This window comes from Anser anser (genome assembly GCF_964211835.1).
Source record: "Anser anser genome assembly, chromosome: 11".
Taxonomy (NCBI): Eukaryota; Metazoa; Chordata; class Aves; order Anseriformes; family Anatidae; genus Anser; species Anser anser.
The window spans coordinates 10514572-10539322 of record NC_139732.1 but is presented as its reverse complement, the minus strand read 5'-3'; the positions used below and the strand labels follow the sequence as shown (position 1 = coordinate 10539322).

Sequence of the window (24751 nt, the reverse complement as noted above, 5' to 3'; positions counted from 1 at the left end):
ACTTGCTTAGGTGTAAGTCACCAAGAAGTCATCCAACGTCCTGAAAACCACTCCCAAAATACACCACACATCTCTCTTTCCTCCCATGTCCCTCCCTCTGGAATACATTTACCATTTCAGAGGCTTTTTGACCTTGCTCTTCCCAAAGCAGGGAATGATGGACAGTGCCATACTTCCATAAATCATTGGGTTTTAATTCCTTCTGACTTGGTAACTGGCTGCTGACGGGCAGGTTTTCAGTAGCTGGGCAATCACTGGAGTTTTCCCCAAACGCAGAGTGAACTCTCAAACCAACTATGATTTATGCCTTCAAAATGAATACATTAGGCACACTCTTGAATGCACATAGGGCCCTTTTGCTGCCAGTAATCTTTATAAAATATTAAATTGTTATAAATAACTTCTCTTCCATTAATAAGGTTAGAAAGGGTACAGGCGCATTGCCTCTGCCAACCTGCTCCTAACCACTAAGCAAGAGATGCACAAATAAATCCCAAAACACAGAAGCAAGGCAGAGACTAGCATTAGGAGTGTTTTATTCGCATATGAGAGGTGAAGCTGCCTTTTGAAATACAGGATTTGATTCTCCACTTACACTTTTCCCAGAGATGATCTGTCTCATTCCATCAGTTCTTCAGCTGCAAACAAAAAAAAAAAAAGAAAGGAGAGTTACAAGAAGACAGAAAGCAGGATGTAAATCTAGTTCAGGGAGAGAGCTGGCTGTAGCCACACCAGCGATCTTTTACACTCTATGTGATTTACAAATCTGTCTTGCCTGTTCTGTATTAGTAGAAGATATGTTTGAAGGTATTACAGTTTGCTGTCATTGTCTTTGAACGAGCTGAGAAGATGTTATCCAAAAACTTCTTGAGCCAAAGCTGTCTGCTTGCACCGCAGTCTGTCTTCGCTTAAGGGACTGAAGCATTGAGGCAGGACAGAAGAGGGTGGAGGAGCCAGGACTTGTGGTTTTCTACACAATTTTTCCTGTACTTAACTGTTTTCAGCATTGTTAAACTTGAGAGCACGCGGGTGGATTCTCAGCCTCCAGTCGAGCCCTGTTGCCATCAGGCTGACTCACGGCTCCCAGGCAGCTACGGACTTGTCAGAATCGTGTATTCTGACCTGAACCAAGATTCTCTTTAGCTCAGTGGCACCCATTTTCAGCAAATCTTTCTTCATTGTCACGGATTGTGTCCCCTGCTAATTGTTTATTAACCACAATTTCTGTATCAGGCATAAGATAAGCTTTTTGTAGCTCAAAATGAGATTAACGAGCCTGTAATGATGAAGCGTTAAACAGTGGCACAGCCTTAGCCCCAGGATGGACACAGCATTTCAAGATTTCTGAAAAATTAAAACTAATAAAAAAGTTGATTTCTTGGCCAGCACATTTAAAATTGTTAGATGCAGATTTCTTGGATCTCCGTATTTGAAAATATTTTGGTTTTTTTTTCATCGCTATTTAACCCCCTCTCCAAGTTGCTGTTGAAATGGAGAGCAGTGTGCCATCGCATGGTACCAGCTATCTCTTTTCCAAGCATAACTTTGCTGTACCTTCTGCTTCCCTCCTAGGCCAGGCAGATGTTTTAACCAGTCCAGCTTTCAAATTATAATTATCTTCAGCCTGGTGAAAGAGTCCCTTCGAATGCCTACAGGCTGTTTGCATGTTACGTCTGTCTTGTGCACGTTACCCTTGGCAAGTCCTGATTGTGGTCTCTGCAGCAACCTGCTGTGTGTCTCGTGTGCTAAATCATCCTTTATCTGTCACAACACAGTTCCCAGCAGGCTTTCCCTCAAATTACCTTCAGTAGTTTTCCAGAAGCTGCAGGAAATGAAACGCAAGTCCCACTACACCCAGGGCATGCCACTGAATTAGGCCCACTAAGGAGGCAGAAAGCCATGCTGTCCATGCTCTTATGTGGGCACACATCAGAAGCAACAAGTTTTGCTGGGTGATATTCAGATACCTGAAAGAGGGACCCTTTCTCAAAAAAAAAAAGTCCTGGAAACTAAAATTGAGGAATTTTTCCTACTTCTGCTGTAACGGGATAGGCAACCACGGCACTGTATAGCGAGCAGGAGATGCACAGCCCCTGGCAGGATGGATCCTGGCAGTGCTGGGATGTCTGGGTGTCTCTGCTCAAGCTCTTTGTAAAGTCTTGTTTCTTTCCCCATTTTAACAGCAATTTTTCTTCCCTTTTCTATGCAAAAGTTTGATCTTATTTCAGCTGCCAGGCTCCAGATGGTAATTAAGGAGCTGGATAAAAGTCCTGGCTCTTCGCTGTGTTTAATTTTATCAGCTAGGGTTTGGAATAAAACGTGTGTGTCATGAAACTCATGATTTCCATGACTTACAGATTTATCCTGCCAGCATCTCAGGATCTGGCAATAAGGGCCCTCAAAAAAGCCAAGAAAAGCCCTAAATTGTTACAAGCCTGGGCTGATAGCCCAGATTTTCTTCTGTGTTTTCATTTATTGAAAGAAAAGAATCTGAAATAGCAACTTTCATGCTGAAATGAAGCAGTTCAGCGCTGAATATAGACATCGAGTTTTCAAAAGGAGTTGCCAGCCTTTGATGTGAATCCTTGATTAAATTATATGGGTTTTCCCATCAAGGTTATGTATTTCCTTCTTCTGGAGGAAATGTCCTTAATTCTTACACAGGTGTCAGCTCTAACCGTGGATGTCAGTGTGGGAAAAGCTGTCCTGTCCCTCGCTCGAGAGCGATTGATGACTCTGGCATGTCCTTGAGCCAAAAAGATTATTCATCCTCCTTGACACTGGGGAGAAAAAAAAAATAAATTTATGGGGCTTTCAGCAAATATTTGATGCCAGATAAAAGAGCACAGCAGAGTGTTTCTCAGCACAGCATCTTGCCACCCGTCTACATCCAACGTGGATGCCCCTGTGCATCTGGGGGTCTCTGTCCAGCTTGTGAAGCATCGCTGAGGTTATAAAGCTGCTGCATCAAACGGTGCCTCGGGGAGGCTGGTGTGATGGTGGGAAGAGGTGGAGAAGCCCTAGGTGACCCAGAGCACTTTGTTCCACAGGTAGTACAAAGCAGAGGTGAGCAGCCCTGAGTCCAAAGCCATCCCTCCTCGTCTGGTCAAGCCAAGAGCAATCTGCTGCGGCCACCAGCCTCCTGGCTTTCATTTATTTAAGGGAAGGATTCTGAACGATGGCCAAGCAGTGCTGCTATAAAAGCAGTTAAATGATTTTAAAAAAAATGAATAAAAAACTGCTAATCCTTCATTCTCAGTTGAATGACATGAAGCTTTGGGCTCATCCTGGAAATTTCCTTCTCTTGCAGCAGCTGTCATGTCTCCGTTACTTGGCGTTTCTGCTCACACGTGGGGAAAAGCCTCTGGATCCCGTTCCTGGATTTCGGTCAAGACGTCTTGGTGATTCTGGCACGTTGCTTTGTGCCTGGGAGCGTGGTGACTCAACCTGCTCAGCCTCGGGAAAAGCAGCTGTGGTATCAAAGCAAACTGAAAATGTCAAGGAAGAGGGTCCAAAACAGCAAAGCAAGGCTGTGTTGGCCCCAGAGCAGCTTGCTGCCCTGCCAAGCGTTCCCACCCAGGTCCTCTTCTCCTTCCTGAAGCTGGAGCGGCTGCTGGTAGGTTTGGGTTGTGCACCAAAGGGGCCGTGGTTGCTGACGGAGGTGTTTTACCCATTTCTCTGTTAGATGAGCTAAAGAAAGCGTTGGGGATCCACCACCACTGGCTTCTATGAGTTTCTGCAGTCCTCAGGGGAACGTGGAAAATTGGGGGTGTCGGGGGTGCTTTGAGACAGCACTCGAGGTTTTGGCTACTTCTGCTTTGTGTTTGTTGAACCTGTTTCATGTGAACAAGGCTCAAAACCCAACACTGGGGCCCTGCAGGCGGCAAGAGGGCTGTGTGCATGTCCCAATCCCAGCTTCTTTCCAGCAGTTTTTCCATCCTGGCTGTGCCTGCTAGCTGCCAGCAGAAGCTAGAATGGGCTTCCAGCAGAAAAGGAGAGTTGTGATGCTCTCTCTGCATCCCTGTTCCGTCTCCTCCATCAGCTCTGCTCTCAGCAGAAGCGGAATCATTTCTGTGCAGCATCTCCCCCACGTTAAATCCACGTGCCGCCGCTCACCTCCCTGCACAAAGTGTTACTGCTTCGCTCAGCCCTGCTGCTCCTGTCCTGCTGTGTGAGCTCCCAGGGCAGGTCCTGGAGGACCTCACAGCACAACCGGTGGCAAGAGGCTGTGCTCGGCAGTTTTGCAACCCTGCCTTCTCTTCCAAAGTGACACCAACTGGCTCTTGTGCTGGGAAACCACATGTCCTCGTGACCACGTCACCAGCTGCCCTGTGCATCAGGTCCTGAGAGTGCTGAGGACCTCCTGGTCCCCCGTAAGAAATCTGCTCCTTGCTGCGAACAGGTTTCTGCAATTTCCAGGCTGTCTGACAGCTACTGGGACTTCAGCAGCAGGTTATTAGATTTTCTTTTTTCTTTAAGCCTCGCCCTCCGTGCTGTCCCTCCCCTTGGCGCAGCTGCTGCCCAGCTCTGGGACCAGGCTCCCCCTCCGCAGGCTCCGTGCTGGGCAGAGAAACAGAGCTGCCATTCACCAGCGCTGCTCCCAGGTGATGCTGGGTTTCCTCCAGACCTTCCCCTCCTGCTGGCAACCACTCTGGCCTCCGACAGCCCCTCAGGGTGCCAGGAGCATCCCAGGCTCCTTCAGACTCCTGTTGCTCCAGCTTATGCTCCTATTAGTAATCCACACCACCGGATTAAATTAAATACATTGCTGAACAGGCAAATGCAACGAGCGTGTGTTTTTGCAGAACAGTTAGTTGTTTTGTTCCCTTTGAGTTGTGCCAGGCTGCCGTCCTCCTCTTGTAAAGTAATTAGAAGTGAAGTGCTAATGCAAAGGTTTCAAAATCTCAGCTGAGTTATCTCGGTGCAGGGCTTGCCTGCATTTTTCATCCCATGGGTGCCTGGGCTTTTTAGGGTGCCTGCAGGAGAATGTCAGCATCCAGTCCATGAAAACATGCATGAAACAACTCAGGTTTAACAGTTTGAGCTGGTTTTGTAGCCTTCAAAGTGAAAAAAAAAATACGGCTCTGTGTTGGTTTGCAGTCTACAGTTCAGTTTCTGTGTCTGGGTGTCACGTAACGAGCTTTTGTCTTGCATGGGTTCTTTTTTGATCTTGTTTGTTTTCCACAGGCAAAAAAAAACCAACAACAAAATCCTCAATGTTGATGTTGTATGTGGGTTTGGTGCTGGACATGTCCCTTGCCTGTGCGTTGCCAGGTGTTTGTGAAGAGGCCTCAGCTGGAGCCCTAGACTCACAGGAGGGATGCTGAATGATTCGGTTGTGCCTAGAAGACAGGGCAGGCTGAAAGGCAAGAGCTGCCCTTTGGCATGTCGGTTAGTGCAAAGCCCCAGAAAAATGAAGTAAGAAAAACAATCGCTAAGCTGCCTAACCAGAAAAAAGAGCCTGTCTTGTTCAATTTTAAAGGCTATAAACAAACCAAGACCAGGCTGGAGGATTTAATTAGCTGAATGTCTTAGCGGAGCTTTCCCAGGGCTCAGGAGCGAGAGCCAGAGCCGGGCGAAGGCAGCGCAGGGCCGCCCATTGCTCTGCAGCCCCCGGAGCAGGCACCAGACCCCCTGGAGCCCGGCGCTGGGTCTCTGGGTGTCCGGCCACATGCTGGAGCTGCTCAGAGGTTTTTGGCCAGTGCCACGGCTGCTCCTGCCCTGTGCAGTGTCACCACTGCCATCGCAGCACCTGGAGGCAGAAGCTCTGCCGGTTGCAGAAGCGCGGGTCTCACTCCAAAGGCCTCTTCCAACTTTCCTGGCAGAGCTGCAAATGAACAGATGGGCTCCCTGCTGTTGCAAGACAGGAGCCCTTATTTATCTCCCTGCTTTGCCCCAGTCCTGAAACATGTGGTTTCATCAGCTTCCCAGCTGGCCGGCCCCGTTTTATCGCAGCCTCTCCTGCCAGCCTCGCTTTGCGACACCCGTCACGCGTTGGCCTTGCAGACAGCTGCTCAGTTCCCTCCTCTTAGCTTCCACCTGCGTGGGGGAAGCTTTTTGTCAGGTATTTAAACTGAAACAGTGGAGAAACATCAGAGCTCCTGCTCGGTGCTTGAAGGCTGGCATTGGAAGCTGAGGGTTCCCAGCGAGGGACCTGCAGCCTCCCCGTGGGGAACGGCACGGTCCCATGGCCTTAAATCACTCAGGTCCACGTGGCGTGGTTTGAGAACAGCACTTCTGCTCATTTAAGCAGCGCAGGAGGAGAATAACACCTTGCAGGCTCATGGTGGGGTAAGGAAGAGCCACATCAGAGCAACCGCCCTCCTCTCCCCGCCCTTCGCTTCTGACAGATCCTTTCCCTGATGTGGCACCACGAAACAGCGATGACAACGCCTTGGCATGGCCCTCCTGGTACACCTGGGCACAGCTGCAGGAGGGGCTTCACGCTGACCTGCTCCACGAATTTAAACCTGATTCCCAAGGCGTGAGCTTATCACAATCTGCCAAAAGCTGTTACAAGTCCTGATCGGTGACTTCCTGCCTCACTGGGACTGAACTTTGTTTTTCTGTCTCTTTTTACTTAAACATTCCCACGTTTCGCTCTGAGCACACAACAGCATGACCCCAGGGAAAGCTTCGTGTCCCCTTGCTGGAAGGAGATGATTTGCAAACGTAACGTGCTGCTCGGGGCTGGGAGAAAGCCCTGCCTCGCAGCACTGCAGCCATTCTCTAAAGAAGCCCCAAACTTTCTCCTGTAAAAGCAACTGAAAACATGCAAAGAAAGTTCTTAAAGTAAAGCTCAACCCGTGCAGTATGGGGGAGTGCATGTTCGGAGCTGCAGCAGCTCTGCTGCATGTTAGCGATTTTAATCGGGGTTTCTGCACTTAAAAACATCTCCAGACCCGCGATGCAAAAGGAAAAGCTGGAGGCAGAGGGCAGCGTGGCAAGGAGAAGATGGGAGAATCCCCCCCGCTCGCAGCCCAGCTCCCCCCAGCCCCTAACAGATACTTACATCCCCCGCGATCGTGCCGATCCTGCGTCCCCCCAGTAGTGTCCCAGCAGCGGGCTGCCAAGCAGGCACATCTGGATGCCGTTAGCGGGAGACATTCCTCAGACTTCAAGCGAAACCGAGGAAATCCTCGCTGAGCAAAGCGGGGCTGGGGCTCTGTTTCCACCCGAAAAGCCCCTACGGCTCCCCACGCGTGTGTGGGGCCGGCGGGGGCTCAGCCCACGGGGCTCCCTCCCCACGGGCACCGGCCGAGCGTCGCGGGGCGATGGAGCGAGAGCGCCGGGGAAGGAGCTGGGGCTGGTTCCAGCACCGACACGTGACGTGGCCTGGGGAGCGTGGATGTCCTCCAGCCCCGCAGCACGGACGGAGAGGGATCGGATGTGGTGCCGGGCTGGGGGCTCCCAGTAATTCCTCTCTTTTACTCCTTAAAACAATCAGAAAAATGGGTAGGTTTTTTTATTCTAATAATAGTTTTGTTGTCATTTGTTTTTTCTTTTGTAATTTGGCGTTTTTAAATTTTTAATCCCATTGTGATTATTTACTTGGTAAAGGCTCAAAATTAGAAATTGAGGTTTGGTTCAGGTCAGAAGGAAAATCCACGCTGGGGTTGTTTCTTCCTTCTAGTAGGAAAGCAATGGGAGGTGCGGGGGCTGAAGAGAGATGTGAGGGTTCCTCCCAAAACACTGAACCAAAAACCCCACTTTCTTTTTTTTTTTTTTTTCAATTAATTTGAATTACTTCAATGCAAAATTTTATTTGGAGCCAAATGTAAATGGCCGTCGCTACCAATCTGACTGCATTTGCACTATTCCCTATCTCTTGGTTTCTCTGCAATGGAAGCACCAGCCCTTCTTCCTCTTCCAGATAACAGCCCCTTTAGTATGCTAAGTTTTTCATTTACACCAAACTTGTCATAAAAACGGGCTTTGATCTACTTGGTTGGTTTCACAGTTACCTGACGGTTTTTCAAACTTAATGTAATAATGCTTTTTTAATAAGTGTCTGTATTTTTTTTTAATTCCAGCTCACATGTTTTGCTTTATTGAACGCGATGTCACTGGGAAAAGCCACGATGTGAACAAGTTTCCGGAGAGCAACCCTCAGACCCTGCATGTGGGTGCTCCAGGCTGGGAAAGCTATTTCCTCCTGATCTGCAGCTGTTTGACACGTAGCTGCTCCTTGCTGAGTAACGCAGCTGATGAGAAACCTCGGCCATAAATGTTACACACGTTTGCACTTTCCCTGCGCCAGCTCAAGGTAGATTTCTCAGTCTCCTCTGTAGCAGCAGCCCCGGGCTGTTTTCCATCCCTCCCGTGTGACAGTCACGGAGGTAAGGGCTGTCCTCCTTTGCTCAGAGCTGTGGAGCCAGGGGAACCGTTCCTTCAAACCATCAGGCTCTCACAGCCTGTGTTTCCACTGCATTCCCCCACCCAGGTTTTGGGACTTCCTGCCCTTTTCACGTGGTGTTGTGTTCATTAAGTGCACCACGTACCAGATGTCTTCCCACCCCCTATAGCGTCATATTCCTGGAGGTGCCAAGCCATGCAGTTGGGGTACAGCGTTGTAATTAAAGGGCTGATCTCATGATTAAAATACTGCCTGAGACTTAAATGTTTTAGGGTGAAATAGTGCTCTGCTCGAGTTTGTAGCAGAAGGAATTTCCCCGAGTTCAGCTGTCGGGTCAGCCAGCGGCTTCCTGTGCAAACCCACTGGAGAACACGTGAAGTCCAAGTTCGTTGCCTCCCCACCCACAGGGCTGGCAGCTTGTGAGAAAGCTCACTAAGAGCGAGGATTACAGTGGGATTACAGTGATGGTGTGGGCTTGGAGGAGCCCCAGGGACATAATGGCACTGAAAGAAACACGGGGACTTCCGCCGCACGTCAGGTTTGGGACAGAGCTCCTCTCCTGGCTGTATTTGCTGAAAAGCTTCATCTAAGCAGTAGCTGGAAACTGAAAAAACACGGCGGATTAGCTTGGTTTTGACTTGAAATCGGAGCCATGAACTTGTAGGTGGGCCACCAGCCTTGGGGTGTCCCTAGAAACATGTGACTTTAGGCAGGACCCTATTGTGCACCCAGCAGCTTCAGCTGGATGCTCCTCAGACAGCTGACGATACCCGACGTGGTCAGAACTTCAGCGAACCCCTTTCTTTTTATGACTCCATTAAGTGTTAGAAAAGAAAGTTTCCAAGGCTCTTTTCATCAAAACTATATGTTTATTTATAAAAGAGAATGGAAAAAAATAGAACAAAGTGCTTTCTTCTATAAAAGACAATACCGTGGAGGTCGAATGCTTTAGACCTGAGTATACATGGCATCGCAGCCCAGAGCTGGAGATGGCTGATCCAGATCTGATGCTGAATATCACGGAAATTTGGAATTAGAAGGTCAGCAAAGGATTTTTCCGCTGATGACTAAGGGACTTAACCACGCATCTCCTACTGATTTCAATTAGAGATGTATGGCCAAATCCCTTCACTGGCTTTAAAAGTTCCAGCCCAGTTAAATCCAGAGAAGAAAAATATATAATTTTTTGACTCCAGGCCTTAAATTGCCTCACCAATTGGGCCCATCTCTGTGCAAAAGACAAATGGCCAGACCCTCAGCCAGCAGAAAGCAGCGTACCTCACCAGTTCCATTTATCCGCTCCAATGTGGGTCAGACTGCAGAAATCCATTCTAGTATTCCCTTGGTTTTGGGTGTACAATAGCAGAAGTTCACAGCTATACCAAAGTTTTGTGTTTAAGTAATTGAATTTGGAGCTCCATGATGCTGCATGAGCTACTTTAGGTTCTGAGTCGGTGGGGAGCTGCTGTGGTGCAACTCAGGGGTGGCACTAAGGTACCTGTGGAAATGGCAGAGGTGAGACAACACGGTCACCCAGGCAGCAGGATGTCTTCTCAGTGCTGAAGAAGATTTTGAAGTGAATGGAAAAATTAACTGGTAAGGAAAAAAGCACAATTTCCTCACAATGGGAAAAAAATCTTTGCCTGGAGCATCTTCAACACCAAGCACCTATGACTTCTCTGAACAAGTATTTTCCCTCAGCCTACGCACTCTTTGGCCTTAATAGTTTTTATATCTTGACAGCGGTGCAAAGTTTTCTGCCTCAGTTTCCCCCAAATCTTGAAACAGAGACAGTTCTGAGACTTCCTAGCTATGAAACTCCAGCAAACTCTGTCTTACTTGAAGACTCACATTTTTTCATAAAGCTCGGTAACCTGCAGTGCTCTGACATCAGCATCCCATTCTGCATTAAAAATAATCCATGTATCTCTCTTCGACTGTAGGGCTGAAACTGAAAACAGAAACCTGGAAAGCATTGCTGCAAGCTGTCACTTGACATTCGTTCTTAATTTGACTTGCTGCGAAAATCTGGAAGTAAATTTTATGATTTCTTTAAGTTCTGGCTCATGATTTTTAAGTGCTTCCGATCAATAATGCTGAAACCCTTTCCTTGTTTTCAAGTCAACTCGTCCACTGCAAGCAGTTGTGGCATATGAGAACTGAAGCTGCTAGGAGCGAGCACCTTCTCTACCCCTCTTGATTAATCTGCTGTGATTGTGCATCATCATCCTCAGCAGGTAAATGAAAATCCACAGTGTTTTTAACAGGCATCTAAGAGGGCTAATGTTTTACTGACTCTGCCCTCCAGTGCACTCTGATGTTTTTTTGTGTGACAATTTTGGATCAAGGTGTTCTCTGAGTTTTCTTTATCAGAAACCTCATATCAAAGTCTATGCGGTGAGCACTTTGACTTTCACTCTCCTTTCTGTCCAGTTGAACACTAGCTCAGCTATGCCAAAACAAGTCATTCAAATTCTCCTTTGGATGCATCTTTTATTCCTTCTGGCAGACTGAAAGGAGCCTCCTTCAAATGTGAAACACTGCTAAAGCTACAAAAACAATCTCTACCACAAAAAAGCCCTCTTGGATTCCTTCCTGTGAGCATGTTTTGGCCTGGTTTCTGCTGTTTGTTTTACATTTTGTCTATTTCATTTTTTTTATGTAGAACCGATTAATATCTTTATTTGCTTTTAATGTTGTGTGCTGGTTTGATGCATGTTCAGTTCTGCTTCCTCCCCAGCCTCCCCACCACCTAATATTTTTTTCAGGCACATCTCAATACATAGAGAAGAGCTGTTATGGGATGAGGTCAAATTCAGCTGCAGCACTGCTCATAGCTTATCTCACACAGTAGACAAGAAGGAAAACAATCGAGATGGGAAATGTGGTCTGCACGAGTGCGCTCCTCTTTCAACAGCCTGGCAGGCAGGTAGCCACCTGGGATGCTTATTAGAGCCCTTGGGTCCAGCGTTAAGCGCTGAGTTTCCTGGTGTAGTAGCCAGTAATCCTCAGCTATAACTCTCTCCAGTTCTGCACATTGCTTTACTATCAGAGGTAAAGAAGACGTGCTTCTAATTTCTTCGACAAATCTCTGCTAATCTTTTTTTGTTTGTGAGTGCTTCTTCCTATCCTGCGTGGTGTAAGATCCTTTGTGCAGGCACTGTGGTGTAAAGCAGTCCAGTCTTCTGGATTAAACAGATGTAAGTTCAGAGTCAAGCCATAACCAAATGTCAAATCAATGCAAACAGCACTAGGTATTTGCGATCAAATTTATCCATTTCATCAGAAGGCACTTGTGAAAATTGTATTTATCTATGCTTGTGCCGAATAATACTGAAAAAAAAAACACATCTCTTTTAGCAGGAAGGACTCTGCCTGAGACCAGAATCAAGCTTACGTAGCATCTAACGTATGGCTGATGATGATGACTGCTCACTGAAAAGAAAGTATGAAACAGCCCCTGCTAAGGGTCCTAAACCATGCCACGTGCTCAGCACAATTCCACTATGGAATATCAGTGGAAAACCCTTTTCCTTTGCATCTCTGCAATGAAGGTACCTGTGAATGCTGTTAGAGATGATGATATTCCAGAAAGGTTGCCAGAAGCGCCAGCACTTAATGGCACTTTTGGGAGGGAATCTGTGAGTAAGAGGAAACACATATGCCAAGTGCTTGCAGAGTAATAAAATGCACAAGGTTTGCATTAAGAAGAAAAAAAGAGCATTCATGCTTAGTCCTCTGTAATACAGCAATAGCAGCAAAGCAAGTTTTTGGACTTTAAATAGATGCTGAAGAATAACTCTCATTTTGAGCATTAACAAATGATATAAAAGCCAGCAGCTCACACCAGTGGGTCGCTGTCTTACAACTGTATATAAACGTGCACATGACTAGCTGTAGACTGCAAGCTTAGAAAGAGTCGTTACAAGTGAGACAGCAGGCTGTGCATACGATCTTGTTTTCTAAAAACATTTTTTGCAAAATCAAGAGCAAATCCACTTGCCCTTTAAAGTATTTTTCAAGTTTCTGATGTGTCTTTGTGTTAAAGTTGTTGGTTTTGTTGTTGTTGTTTGGTTTGGTTTGGTTTCGGGGGGAGGAGTTCTTCTTTTGTTCATACCATTGGCTGGCTGGGTTGCTGCCAAACAGAGTTTCCCAGCCAGGGCAAGCTACGTGCTTTGAGGTAGGGTTCCATAGCAGCCTAAACTAATGAAGGTTCAGCATCACTGTGCTGGTCCCTCACAAACCTGGCAGAGGCACTTGCTTCCTTTTGGGGGGAGCACTGGTACTGCTGGAAGGGAGAGGACAGGACACAGCGGGAATGGGGAAGATGAGGCTGCAGCAACACTAACTTACAATGACTTAATAAGATGCCACGGGGTTACAGTCTTTGTAGAAATGGTGCCTGCATGAAGTCCTGCTTTCTTTGAAGCTAAGGGCAAGATGGAAACAGATTGACACCCTGAAAACCTTCTCCCCTTCTCTGACCCCTTCCATTTCCTTTCTACACAGTGTATGTAACCTTGGGGATCCAAAACCTGCAGACAAGTGCCAGGTTCCTCAGGTTATGCTCAGGTTGTTTGAAGCATGCGGACCCAGACTGGATAGAAGCTGGTCATCTAAATCCTGCTGATGTGAGTCTTCAGTGAGCTGATGCTCTCAGCATGCATTTCGGAGAAGGTAAGGGAGCAAGACCAGCCCCATGAGCTCAGATCTGAGCCCACACCTGAATCCAAGTTTGCTTTTCTCTTTACTAAATCACAGCTTTGACTCCAGCGAAGGATTAAGAGGTGAGTTGTGGTTTAAAAGGCCATCGGGTCTTGTCTATCTGAAAGCTGGTGCTGTCTTGACTGCCAGTGGCCTGATACTTGTGTGTATGCACAGGCTTTGCATGTGCTGGCAGAGCCACTTTCTACACCTGACGTAACTTCCACTGGTTGTTCCCATGGCTGGGAAGACCAAAGAGGGAGAGAATTAACAGAAAAGTATAAAAAAAAACATATCAGGAAAGCATAAGGAATATGTCAAAGGTAGTCAGGCTGTTTGCTGTGCTTCATGGGAACCATGTCACACTAGAAACTTTTTGCTCTGTGCTTTCTTATAGGCAAAGGTAAAACTCTGCTCTGTTGCAGTCTGCATCAACACACCAGGAGAGAGCAGGCTTATCTCGCTGGAAATGAACGCACGAGTCGGCCCTGGGTTTTGGGTGCCTTCTCTGGTAAGCAACATTTTCCCCTCAAAACCAGGGCAGGTAACTCCAGGCCCAGGAGCTGATGCCCAATTGTCACACAGTGACAACGCGTCAGGGAAAGACTCGGTGCAAATCCTGACCCTTGGGACACGAGGAGCAAGCAATCCCCTCTGGTGAACTCAGCAGGCCGAGGGCAGGTTTTTAAGAAGTGAGTGAAGGCACTGGCAGCCAGCTGGTCAGAGGGGCTTGCTCAGCTCTGTCGGCTGGGCTCAGGGTGGTATCTGATGCTGCAACACACCGTAGAAGAGCAGTTCCAATCTGCAGCCCATAGGGAACTTGCTGACTGAAGGACTGTGTATTTTTCTTCCAACGCTGTGTTTTCCTTTTCACAGATGCAGGCTTCTTCAGACTGGTGGGAAGAGCTGAATGCGATCTAGTCAATACATTATTGTTCACCACAATCCAGAAGGAGCTGGGAATCGTTTTCTGAATTTCAGCTTATCCATATTGCTTGTTCGGTGCCGGAAATGTGTTCTACAGCAGTGATATTGTGCCCTGTGGAAGATTACAACTGTCCCAGGTAAAGGCGAATCTCCAGGTGGCGAGATGTGGGAAGGAGCTGTGCTGGGGACAGATGCACGTGCCACAGATGTTCCTTCTTTGAAGAGCAAAGAAGGAAAATGATTAAAAAATGACTTTTCCTTTGTCTTTACTCAGTGTCATGCCTGAGGGCACAAATGTCTTCAATATAAAAATATATATATATTGCAGCTCTCCAGGTGATGGCCCTGGGCCACATCTGAAAAACACCAGTGGTGTCTGCTTCCCATAGGAATTCTCTGAGATGCCTTCCTTGCTTTTCTCCTTTTCCTCCCCTCGGGCCCTTTAACTTGTCTGGCTGCTTCACTCTGAAGGAAGGAAGTCAGGCTGAAAGCCTCTCTCACCAGTTCATAGGAAGGTAGTTGACTTCTGGAAACAGAGTGAAATAAGGAACGTCAGAGCTTTGTGCTGGCCTCTGTGAGCACAGAACCTCTCCTCCATGGCACTGCCACCGACACAGAAACCTGCGGTGATTTTCAGGGCTTTACATTCCCAGACACTGGCAGCAGTCTCAGACACTAGCTAAAGCAAGGAAGCCCTCAACAATGCCACTGCCCTTTGGGCTCTAGGAGTCCTCATGGGAATGGAGGCCCAAGAGCTCCTCGGCCAAGCTGGTGAGACCATTTTCTTCCAGGGCTGCGATCAGTCGCGCTATTGTGGCCTTCTTCCCCTCCGACTGGATAAATCTGAGCAGCAGCTGATAGGCTTGTTCATAAAGTCCCTCTCGGTCGTACTCGAGGGCCAGGTTATCGATGACAGGATCTCGCAGGGCCCGGCAGTTCCTCTGCAAAGAGCGACCCACTTGCTTCCATTTCTTGGACACAAGCTTGGCAAATTTCTGGTGGTCATCTGGGGTGAGTGTTCTGTTGGCTGAAAGGAACAGACAGCAGATAAAATATAAGGTTTCATGGCTGATGTGAAGTAGCCAGGGCCTGCCCAGGTTTTACTCGTTTTTTGGTGGAGCAGGGAGTGTGTTAAGGATGCAGCATGTTATTAAACAGCTGTGGAGCTGCTCTGCTTGTCCACTGGTGTTTTAACACCAGGAGAGCACTGAGTTGGGAGCAGAAGTGACAGCAGGGAGGCTAAAGGGACCAGCTCAACGTGGGCAGGGGCTTGTGCACTCAGCAATCCTCCTCTGCTGGAAAGGGAGAATAAACCCGAGTCAGTCTCCCCACGTAGTCTCCCTGCTCAGCATGTATGAGCTGGACGTGTCCCCTCAAGGTCCCCTGGGACGCCCTGCAGTACTTGTGCAGAGAGCAGGCGGGAAGCAGGGCACTGTTCACACCGCTCTCCACTTTTAGTCTGTGATCCCTAGGGACAGTGGTGTGGCGTGGGTGGCAACTTACCTGCTCCCAGCCATCTGCCCTGGCACCCCTGGGCTCCCTGCCTGGCTCAGGTCTTTCTCCTTCTGAAGTCTTTCCATGATATCAGGGCATGCGGGCTTGTCCCCACCCCACAAGCTTGTCACTGTCTATTTTCTCTTTTTCTCCCCTGGGATGAAAATGCCTTGTAGTTTGCCAGAGGTCGCTCTTCTCTAATGGAAATCCTCTTTATTTGTTCGTCCTCTTTATTTGTTTCAGCCTTTCAAAAACAACTCAGCCAGGCATTTCTGACCAAGGCCCCCTTCCCCACCTAAGCATCCTTAAAATACTGAAATAGAGACCAGGAGCTCAGCTGTTTAACACTGGAAGCTGTATACACAGTTTAAACACACTCAGAAAAAAAATAGGTGATCTCAAGCTAAAACTTCTGTGTGAGACTATCTCAAAACTGTCTACAGTGGACAGACACCAGAGACAGACAGACGGTGTGCCTCAGAGAGCCTGAGCTAAGCAGTCCCTGCTGAAAGCGGGGCTGGTGACTTCTATAGCAGCCTTCCCAGTCTGATCCAACCCTGTGCTGTTGACTCACCTCGACCGAGTGATGTGGAGGGAAAGAAAACTACTCTGTAATTCGTGTTTCAGTATTAAGGAGCTTTAAAATGTGAGGGAGCTGGAAAGGGACACAGACTCTGAAGCATCTGGCTCTGAGTCACCCCAGGAAGAAAAGTGCTGAGGTGTATGGCAATATCTTAGTACTATTCCACCTCCTTCCTTACGGGGTGCTGCAGATCCTTGATTTACCTGAGGTAGACCCCAGTATGAACATTCATCCTCCCTTTTCGCCTTGTGGCAGGGAAGACCGAGGGCTCTCTGGCTCAGTCCCAGCCACTCACCAAACTGCTGTCCCTGAAAGAGGAAGGTGACTTGCGGGGAAGGAGAGCTGCCTTGGGAAGGTAGAGACGGGGAGTTCAGAGACGCGCAGTCCTTTGCAGGCAGGTTGTTGTTGATGTTCTGGTGAAGGATCAGGCTCTTCAGATACTCCTCGAGCTCAGTGATCTCCTCGTCCCGCAGGCGGTCAGGCTGTAACGCAAACAGCGTCAGTGGTTGGGGCCAGGATCGCCGCCGTGCAAAGCCATCGGGGTTTAGCTGGAAGGCACCTTGTCAGCACGGCTTAAGGTGATGGTGTTGAGAGAGAAGCAGTGAGATGGCTGCAGCTTGGGTTGTAAATTGGGAATCGAGTGCGATAATCTAATGGAGTTCTGGCCATAAATGTGTGAATTTGAATCTGTAATGGGATATGAAATAGGCAATCTCCCCTGGGTTTCTCACTGCTCACAGGTTGCACTGAACTGCTCCTAGGTTGGGTTTATTTTCAGCAGCCCCCTGCAAGAAACAGGGTGCACCACAGGTGGTGGGGCTTCTCTGATTTACTTCACATGAGGGTCAGACCCACAGAATAGGGTGGCCTGATCTAACAGCTCATGGCCACCAAAGCAGGCAGCTCCTGCTACTCCCTTTCCCTCTGCCTGCCCCTCCATTACATAAGTTTTGCTGTTCCTAGCACTTTCTACATCCTCTGCAAGCCAATTTTTCTTGCTAACCAAGACCTCCAAAATAATCTGACCTCCAAAGAGGTCAAGACAGGAGAAAGAGGACAAAGAAACAAGTCAAAGCACATGGGAAGAGTCGAAGTGGGTGAGCGCTGTGACTCGGTTCAGTGTTTAGCTCATGTACAAGAGGTTGGTTCCCAGCACTGCACCCAGCCAGTGACTGATCTTTCTCACTGCTCTGCTGTTAGGCAGTGGTCAGACTGAGTCAGTTGTGGGGAACAAAATAAGCCCATCTCTTTGTCCAGTCAGCTAATTCAGCAGAGGGAGGGAGCAGCAAGTAGAACTTAACAGGGTTTGTGATATGTGTTTGGTCCTGGGCTGAATGGTTTGCATTTCATCTCCGTGCCTGCAGAAAAGCACCCTGTCAAAACACCCTCTTGTGCCTAATCGTCCCAAGGAGTCGGTGACCACCTGTTTCTGGGGATCATCGAGAGGGAACCAGAGCTGTCAGGTATTGCTAGTTCCAGGTGGGAAATATAAAAGGAGAGGAGAAAGGCAAGGAGTTTAATCACATCAAGTGCCTTGGTTTTGTGGTGAAATGACAAGATCCCACTGTTCTTGCTAGCAGGATTAGCGTGCCAGTGCCAAAGCATGAGATGAGCAAGATGTTAGACGTTGTCGCTGAGAGAGAGACATCGCCCTCAGAACGGCAGCCTTCCTGCTGGCAGCAGATGCTGCCTGTCCCCACTCTGTCACAAGCCCTTGGTGCAACGTGCAGAGCGTCTGCAATCGTGCTCATTTCTAGGAGCAGTTGCCACTGCTGCTCAGAGGAGGAGGTGTGAGAGGCAGGGGAGGAAGGTGCTGGGCAGCGATTGCTCCACACAGGACTGCTCTCCTCCCTGCCAGCCTCACAGGTGTGTCAAGACACGTTGTGCCTTCTACAATTCCTCATCTGAGTGGTGATAACAGCCACACTAGCTGAGCCACACAGACTGCTGTGGTTTAGCAGAATCGCTGTTGGCCAATTTAGGTAATGCTATGGCCCTTCCAGGTGAGTGCACAGATCATTTCTGGAGAAGGGCAGAGCTGTTTCTCCATAGTACAGCTGAGAGCTGAAGGATGGAGAATTCAACAGCCCAGCATGCCGCGGCAGAGCAGGATTTGCAACCCCTTCTTGCATCCTGTGCTACTCATTGCTGCCTTGCTTCCCTCCCTCTCCCATTCACCTTTTCTCTGTAGATACACTCCAGGCAGCGATCCTCATCCTTCAGCATGTTGTCGAGGTGCTCGTTGCCAGCCTTCAGCTCCATCTCTAGAGGCACCGTGGTCACGGCCAGGGAGAGCTGGAGGTGGTTCTGCAGGGACTCCTGGAGCACTCCTTCCCGGTAGCTCTGCAGGAAGCGGCGGCAGTTCTCCTGCTTGCAGAACTTGAGCTGCACTATCAGGTGCGGGTGGCTGCAGTGCACTTTGAGCATGTCCACACCATTCACGCTGCCGGTGGAGTCTGGCAGGGAGAAGCGAGCAGAGTCACTATCCAGGCATGAGACAGACAACCCAGACCCACTCCCATCCACCACCAAGCCTGCAATGGAGTAGCTTTCGAATCGTCTTCTCTCCATGATAAAGTCCTTGGGGATGGAAAACCTGTATGCAAAACCAAGAGGAAAGGATTAAGTTTTTGCTGCTCTGCTACCATAAATCCCCTGAACTACGGTGTTCAGCTGGTGCTACAGTCCAGGTAATTATCCCAAAACAGTCTATTGGGGGAGTTTTTAAGTTCAAGTTTCCATTGCTAGGACAGAAATGGCTACACTAAACAGGTAGCACTACAGAGGTGTGCATCTTACAGATGAAAATGCACAGTTCAGCTCGGTGCTCAGCCAGATTCCAGTCCCTGTGACTGGAGTTGTGTGCAATGATGAAGGTTCTGGAAAGAGACCTAGTGTTTCTTCCCCACTCCTGTAACATGAGGTAGCTTCTGTCTGGCTCGGAGCCTTCAATGCATCTCACAAATAGCAAATGACAGACCCAGCTACACATGACAGACCCAGCCACAAGAATTTTGGCTGCTTGAGAGTGGACCTTGACTAGTTTAGCCTCTTTGCACAGAGAATTAATTCATGGTAAAATGTCAGCAAGGAAAAGGCAGGGTTGCACCCTCTAACATTAGTGCAGGGGGAGCATGAGAGACATGGACGAGAGAGAGAGGTCAGGGCTTTGTCCTTCCTTCTCCCAGAAAAGTTTAATTTTGATTAGCCTTGTACACTGACCTTGTCTCCACAGGGATTTTGTATGCTGATGATGAAAGTTTAAAGTATGTGTTTTTCTCTTTTTTTTTAGCAGAGTCCCGTGGGAGGCTGGCTGTGGCTGTACCACTTCCAGACCCGAATTAACCTCCTGGCCTGTCGTTGCACGGGGCAGTACGGCTGTATCAGCGCAGACTGGCAATATATCAGGTTTTTCTAAACCACACATTAAGGCATTATTTAGATGTGCCCAGGGGAGACTTAAGGCAAAGCAGACCTGCGTGCTCTGCGTCGGCTGGGACAAGCGACCTGGCGTTTAAAAGTCTGTACTAATGGTGGCTTTACGGGGTTTACACAGGGCTGGTTGCATCAGAAGTTTTAGTTTGGACTAGATGTGTGACTGGGACTCTGCACCGAGGAGAGAGATTTTAATTCCGATTGTAATTGCTGATCAGAAATGTCCCTTTGTTTTTATTGGTTCCTTCATGCCTTTTTTTTTTTTTTTTTTTGTAAGTGCTGATCAAACAAAAGCTTATGTACAGGGCAAGAGGGCTGGGGAGGGAAAAGCTGTACAGACATGGAAACCTTTATGAATGGTGTACAAGACAGCTATTTCAAAAGAGAGAGGATTTTGCACTCATTTCTTCATGAAACTTCTGTCAGCTTCAGATTTCATGTCCTTTTTAGGTCTGAATGAGCATGGTAGCATTTAACATTTTTGTGGGCTTTCCTTTAAATGTGTGAGCAGATTCACATTCCAGTGAAACGAAGCAGGCATAAATCGAGCCTAACTGGACAACTGTGTCAAGCTCCCTGCTGTTTCGTATCTTGGGATCAAGCTGCAAGACGAGCTGGGCTGTACTGGATAAACTAGCCAACTTTGCTAGACTGATGACTGCCAGAAGAAATTACAGGACAGCTGCACAAACCCAACTAATCAATATAGGCTCAACTGTATGACAGGTAAAGAGCACTGTGAGAGCTGTTCTAGGTAAATATGATAAACTCTTCAAATTAGTCTGCAGTCAGATTGGTGCAAGGGTAGATAGAGAAACGTATTTTCATTGCCATCTGCATCTCAAGGCCTTTTTTGACGTAAATACTGTTAAGTACAGTTGAAGTTAATGTAATTGTGGTTGTTTTTATCAGAAAAGAACTTCTGCTGGCTATCACTCATTTAAAAAGTAGGCTTCTCAAAGAAAAAATCGTGTTTCTCTAGCAGAAATTAAAGATTTTTTCGTACCAATTGCAATCTTCTCCTCTCCCACATAAATGTGTTTAAATAAACATTCAGAAAGCAGGATAATTCACAGGACAGTTCAAGTTGGAAGGAAGCCCAGCAAGTCTCTAGCCCAACCTCCTTTGCGAAGCAGGGTCAGCCCTGAGGTCAGGCCAAGCTGCTCAGGGCTTTATCCATTCCAGTTTTGAAACCCCCCAAGGATGGAGAATGCGCAGTTGCTCAGGGGGACTTCTTAACTGTCCTTGAGGGGAAAATGTTGGTCCTTATATCGAGGGTCTGCCTTCCTTCTTTCAGTTTATGCCTGTTGTCTCTCATCTCCCATGCACCACCACAGAGAGTGTGGCACTCCCTCCCTGTAGGTATGAGAAGGCTGGTGGTAGGTACCCCTGAATCCTTCTCTTCTTCAGGCTGAACAAGTCCAGCTCCCTCAGCATCGCCTCACCTGGCAAGCACTGCAGCCACCAAGCATCTTGGTGGCCTTCTGGGGAACGTGCTCCATTTTCCCAGTGTCCTTCTTGTACTGCAGGGCCCAAAACAGTGTGGTATTCCTGATGTGGTCTAATGAGTGCTAAGTAGGGGAGATAATTACCTCCCTTATTACTGTTGGCCTTCTTTGTTGGCAGGGTTCACGTTCAGCTTGCTATCTACAGAGACCCCCAGGCCCTTTTCAGCAGAGCTGCTCTGCAGCCAGCCCGTCCCCAGCCTGTTCTGCTGCTGGGGTTCTTCCTTCTCAGGGACCAGAGTCCTTCTCAGGACCGGAGTCCTTATGAATTTCATGAGGTCCCTGGTGCCCCATTCCCCCAGCCTGTCCAGGTCTCTCTGAATGGCAGCCATGCCCTTGAGCACATCATCTCGTGCCCCCAGTTTGGGGTCACTTGCAAACCAGAGTTCTGCTGTGAAGGGAGATGCCAGCCCCTCCGCGTAACTGGGCTTTCCTTCCTGACTTGGCTGCCCCCGCAGGCAGCGTGGGCACCTGAGCACAGCACTGGCAGATGTTTCTGAGCATCAAGATAGATGCTAAGCCCCGCAGTGCTGCTGATAACGAATCTCTTTCCTCTTTTTGTCAGTTCATCTCCTGCTCGCTCTCTGGCTCACCAGCAAACAGACTGTGTGAGACTGCTCTGCATGAAAGCAGAAATCTCTGAAACATAGACTGTAAATCCTCGGAGAGTCTCCTTTGTAGCCTCCTAAAGAATAAACAAGCACAGTGCATGGCTGATGCAGAATCCTGAGATAAGCTGAGGTGAGACCTACAGAATTACGCCGTAGCCAAAAGAAGAAACCTTCTCCTGACTACAGCCCATCTAGACAGATTAATAACTCCAGGAAATGGGCACAGAGCTGAACACACCCAAGTGCTACAGCAGCAATGGGTTCACCAGCTGGAGGGCAATAGCTGGCCATGCTGGTAGCCCATCTCATTTGCAAGGAAGATATGTTAGCACGAATGACAGCAAAAGTTTTATATCCCGTTCTGTGTCCAAACTCAAATCCCAGCCCGAACCTCAGCGCTCCCCTCAATCTGGCAACAGATTTCCTTACCCGTGTGTGTGAGATTAAAGAAAGGCATGGCATTGCTACGTGAAGAGACGAGACGGTCAGTCTGCCAAGGTATCAGAGAGGACGGGTACCTGCTAATGCCAGCTTCAGTGCCTTGAATACGCTGGGTTTCTTCTGGGAGCTTTCGTAGAGAGACGGCAGAGCGATAGTCTTGCACGTTGACTGCAGGAAGAGGTAAGCGCTGCCAACCCAGGGAGCCGAGCTGCCTGCCATCTTCAGCACCCTACAAAATCACACAGCTGAGCTGAGAGACCATAGGGACAATGGCCTGACACCAGGTGCATACAGCAAGCAGTAAGCACAAGCATGAGGGGATTACAGGGATCTACCCTGACTTCTAGAGGAGGCAGCAATGTTGTTAAAGCAAGTGTAACCTTTAAGGAGTTTATTGCTGTTCTGTAAAGCACAGCACAGTGTGACATGGTGTCATTGAGACTTGGCAACTCACAAAGCTCGGAGTTCATTCTCCACTGGATCCCATTCATTTCTAGCCCAAAGAGACTCCAAAGCAAAGAGTTTCAGTCCGCAGCTAAGGAAGGATGGTTGGGGTACTCCAGAGGCACCCAGCAGTCCTGGTTCTGGCATGTTCACCATCAACTGAATCCCTGCTGCACTCAGAGGTTCTGGTCCCCTGGCTGTCCTCGCTGAGGGATACACTACAGTGCCCACAGCTCCCTTGCTGCCACATGCTTGTGGCCCCTCTGGAGGGAAAACTGCGTACCTGAGGGATCAGCACACAGCCTTATTTCTCCCCAGCACAGAGCCAGGTTACAACCAAGCTGTACTCTGGGACCAAAGACTGCAGAAGGCAAACTGAAAGTTGATTTCCCTGAGAGTTTAGATCAGAAAGGTGTCTCAGATCTCTCTGCACTGGTGAGCTTTGACTCGTGGACACTCAGGCATATCCTTTCATTTTACATCCTAGCTCATTTATGATTCTTCTCCCATTATTTGCCTCTTGCAGCAACACTCCTGGACAACACCGCATCCAGCCCTCCATCTTCATCGTGCCTGGCCCTCGCTGGCCAGCTAACACAACGCTGCATCTGCTGCAGCTGCACCCAGCTCTGCTTCTCAAGGCAATGAACCAAAACACCTCCCAGACTCCAGCTGCTCAGCGGTGCCGACACCGGACAGGGCCAGGTTGAGGCTGTGGCTGCCAGAGAGCATGCAGGGGATGGCCACAGCACCGCAGGAGATGGGCACAGCACCACTCCTTCCTGGTGCATCCACACTGCCTGAGCATGTCCACGAGCTGGTTGCTGCAAGCCCCCAGGAGCTGCTCCCACGCAGAGTGGAGCTTGCAGCCAGCCCTTCCCGCACGTCATGGTGACGAGTAATTTGGGGACTTTCGGCTCAGCCCTGTTCCTAAGTCCTGCCCACTCTTTCTGACTACTTGCTTACACCTCTGTCACACCATCAGCTGCTTCCCCACCGGCATCCCTTCCCTCCTGCCTTCTGCCTTCATCCCTTCCTGCCTTCTGCTGTGTTGTGGTGACCTGGCAGTGTCCCCCTCGCCTGCTGTCCTTCAGATTGTGGGTGTGAAGGTGGCCCCATCTTTGGTCACTGGGACTGACCACCAGATTGACCTGCAAACCATTGCCATCCTTTGCAGCATGTCAAGTGCACCAGGATGTAGACGGGGACCCACCCCGTTTCCTTACTATAACCTTGAACTGAGCCCAGCATGGAGCCTTTTACTGGTTCAGAAACTCCAGGAAATAACCAGTGAATCATGAAGTTCATACTGAAACTTCAGGAGTTCAAGAAATGCCTGTGGGATGGGGAGCGAGTATTTCTGGGTCATGGTCTCCCTGGACACACAGCCCTTTTAGAAAAGCATCTCACAGATGTGAGATGGTCTAGTCTGAACCTCGAAACAGAGGGAAGTGTGGGACTGGGGCACCCATCTCCTTCCGTCTCACAGAAAGAAGGTAACAGAAAGCTAAGTAGCACCTGACAAAACTGCAGATGGGGGGTATTTAAACATTTTAACCCCCAGAACAATTCATCATCTCTTCCAGTGCAGCCACCCGGGTGCCCCCTACCAGCCCCGAGGGGCACACGAGTACAGGACCCGGCTTGGTCCCGCTCCCACCACTGCAGCACGGATCCCATTTCCCTGCCCAGGGCAGGCTCTTGTCCCTCTGCAACGACCGGGCAGCGCCAGGAGGTCTGCAAATTATGCCCAGCATCGGGAAGGGGCCCCTGGCTGTCGTGCCCAAAGCCTGGGGGGGCAGTGGGTGGCTTGCCAAGCGCTCACCCCATAGCAGGAGGCTTTGCCAAGCCCAGCCCTAAGCCCCAAGCACCACGCCTGCCCATCCCTAGCTCCCTTTTTGCCCACTTCTGGTGCACGGCCGGCTAGTCAACGGCTAGCTGCGAGGGGGCCGCCTTCGTGTCAAGGCAAAAAATACCGCCGCGATTTCCCCCGCTGCCCGGGCATCCCTGGGAGCTGGGACACAGGGGTCCCTGCCGTGCTCGGCCCCAACCCCAGCCCCCTCCGCCCGCCTGCAGGGCAGCCCCCGGCCCCTCCAGCGGCTCCGGGCGGCTTCTTTACCTCCTGCAGCCGCTGCCGCCCGGCCTCGGCGCCGCCGCTTCCGCCTCTGCGCTGCTGCAGGGCCACGGCACCGCCCGCTGCTGCAGCGCTGCCGGGATGGCGGGCGGGGGCCTGGGGCTGAGCCCTGAGGGC

At 49.2% G+C, this 24751-nt stretch overlaps 2 protein-coding genes and 1 long non-coding RNA gene across 4 annotated transcripts in view; 1 reads left to right on the top strand and 2 right to left on the bottom strand.

The window, feature by feature from the left end:
• The window catches only part of B3GNT9 (UDP-GlcNAc:betaGal beta-1,3-N-acetylglucosaminyltransferase 9), a 10878-nt gene extending 3555 nt beyond the window's left edge, over positions 1 to 7323 (bottom strand). Inside the window, exons 1-2 of the mRNA XM_083851339.1 lie at positions 7013 to 7323; positions 596 to 638 (exon numbers count right to left, since the gene is read on the bottom strand). The gene's annotated coding sequence lies outside the window, so the exon portion shown is untranslated. The remainder of the gene's footprint in view (positions 1 to 595; positions 639 to 7012) is intronic.
• LOC310905279 lies at positions 7317 to 14243 on the top strand. The gene is made up of 2 exons (XR_014588892.1): positions 7317 to 7455; positions 8034 to 14243. It is a non-coding gene; the product is annotated as an uncharacterized lncRNA (long non-coding RNA).
• Positions 13918 to 24751, bottom strand: TRADD (TNFRSF1A associated via death domain). 2 transcript variants are annotated; one of them, XM_083851348.1, is made up of 5 exons: positions 24620 to 24751; positions 22134 to 22285; positions 18243 to 18520; positions 16360 to 16546; positions 13918 to 15014 (listed from the first exon to the last, which is right to left on the bottom strand). In XM_083851348.1, the coding sequence occupies exons 2-5, from the start codon at positions 22273 to 22275 to the stop codon at positions 14710 to 14712; spliced, it is 912 nt and encodes a 303-aa protein (XP_083707474.1). In that variant the 5' UTR covers positions 22276 to 22285; positions 24620 to 24751; the 3' UTR covers positions 13918 to 14709. The 2 variants fall into 2 exon arrangements, with proteins under 2 accessions (XP_083707474.1, XP_083707475.1); XM_083851349.1 differs by lacking the exon at positions 24620 to 24751 and having other exon boundaries at positions 18243 to 18660; positions 22045 to 22182.

Excerpts from the sequence above, each read along its gene's own strand:
- TRADD (XM_083851348.1), bottom strand. The coding sequence starts at position 22,275 with ATGGCAGGCAGCTCGGCTCCCTGGGTTGGCAGCGCTTACCTCTTCCTG. Across the intron at positions 18,521-22,133 it reads ACTGAAGCTGGCATTAGCAG|ACTCCACCGGCAGCGTGAAT; the intron begins GTACCCGTCCTC and ends TCTCCCTGCCAG. Across the intron at positions 15,015-16,359 it reads CTTTCAGGGACAGCAGTTTG|CCAACAGAACACTCACCCCA; the intron begins GTGAGTGGCTGG and ends TGTTCCTTTCAG.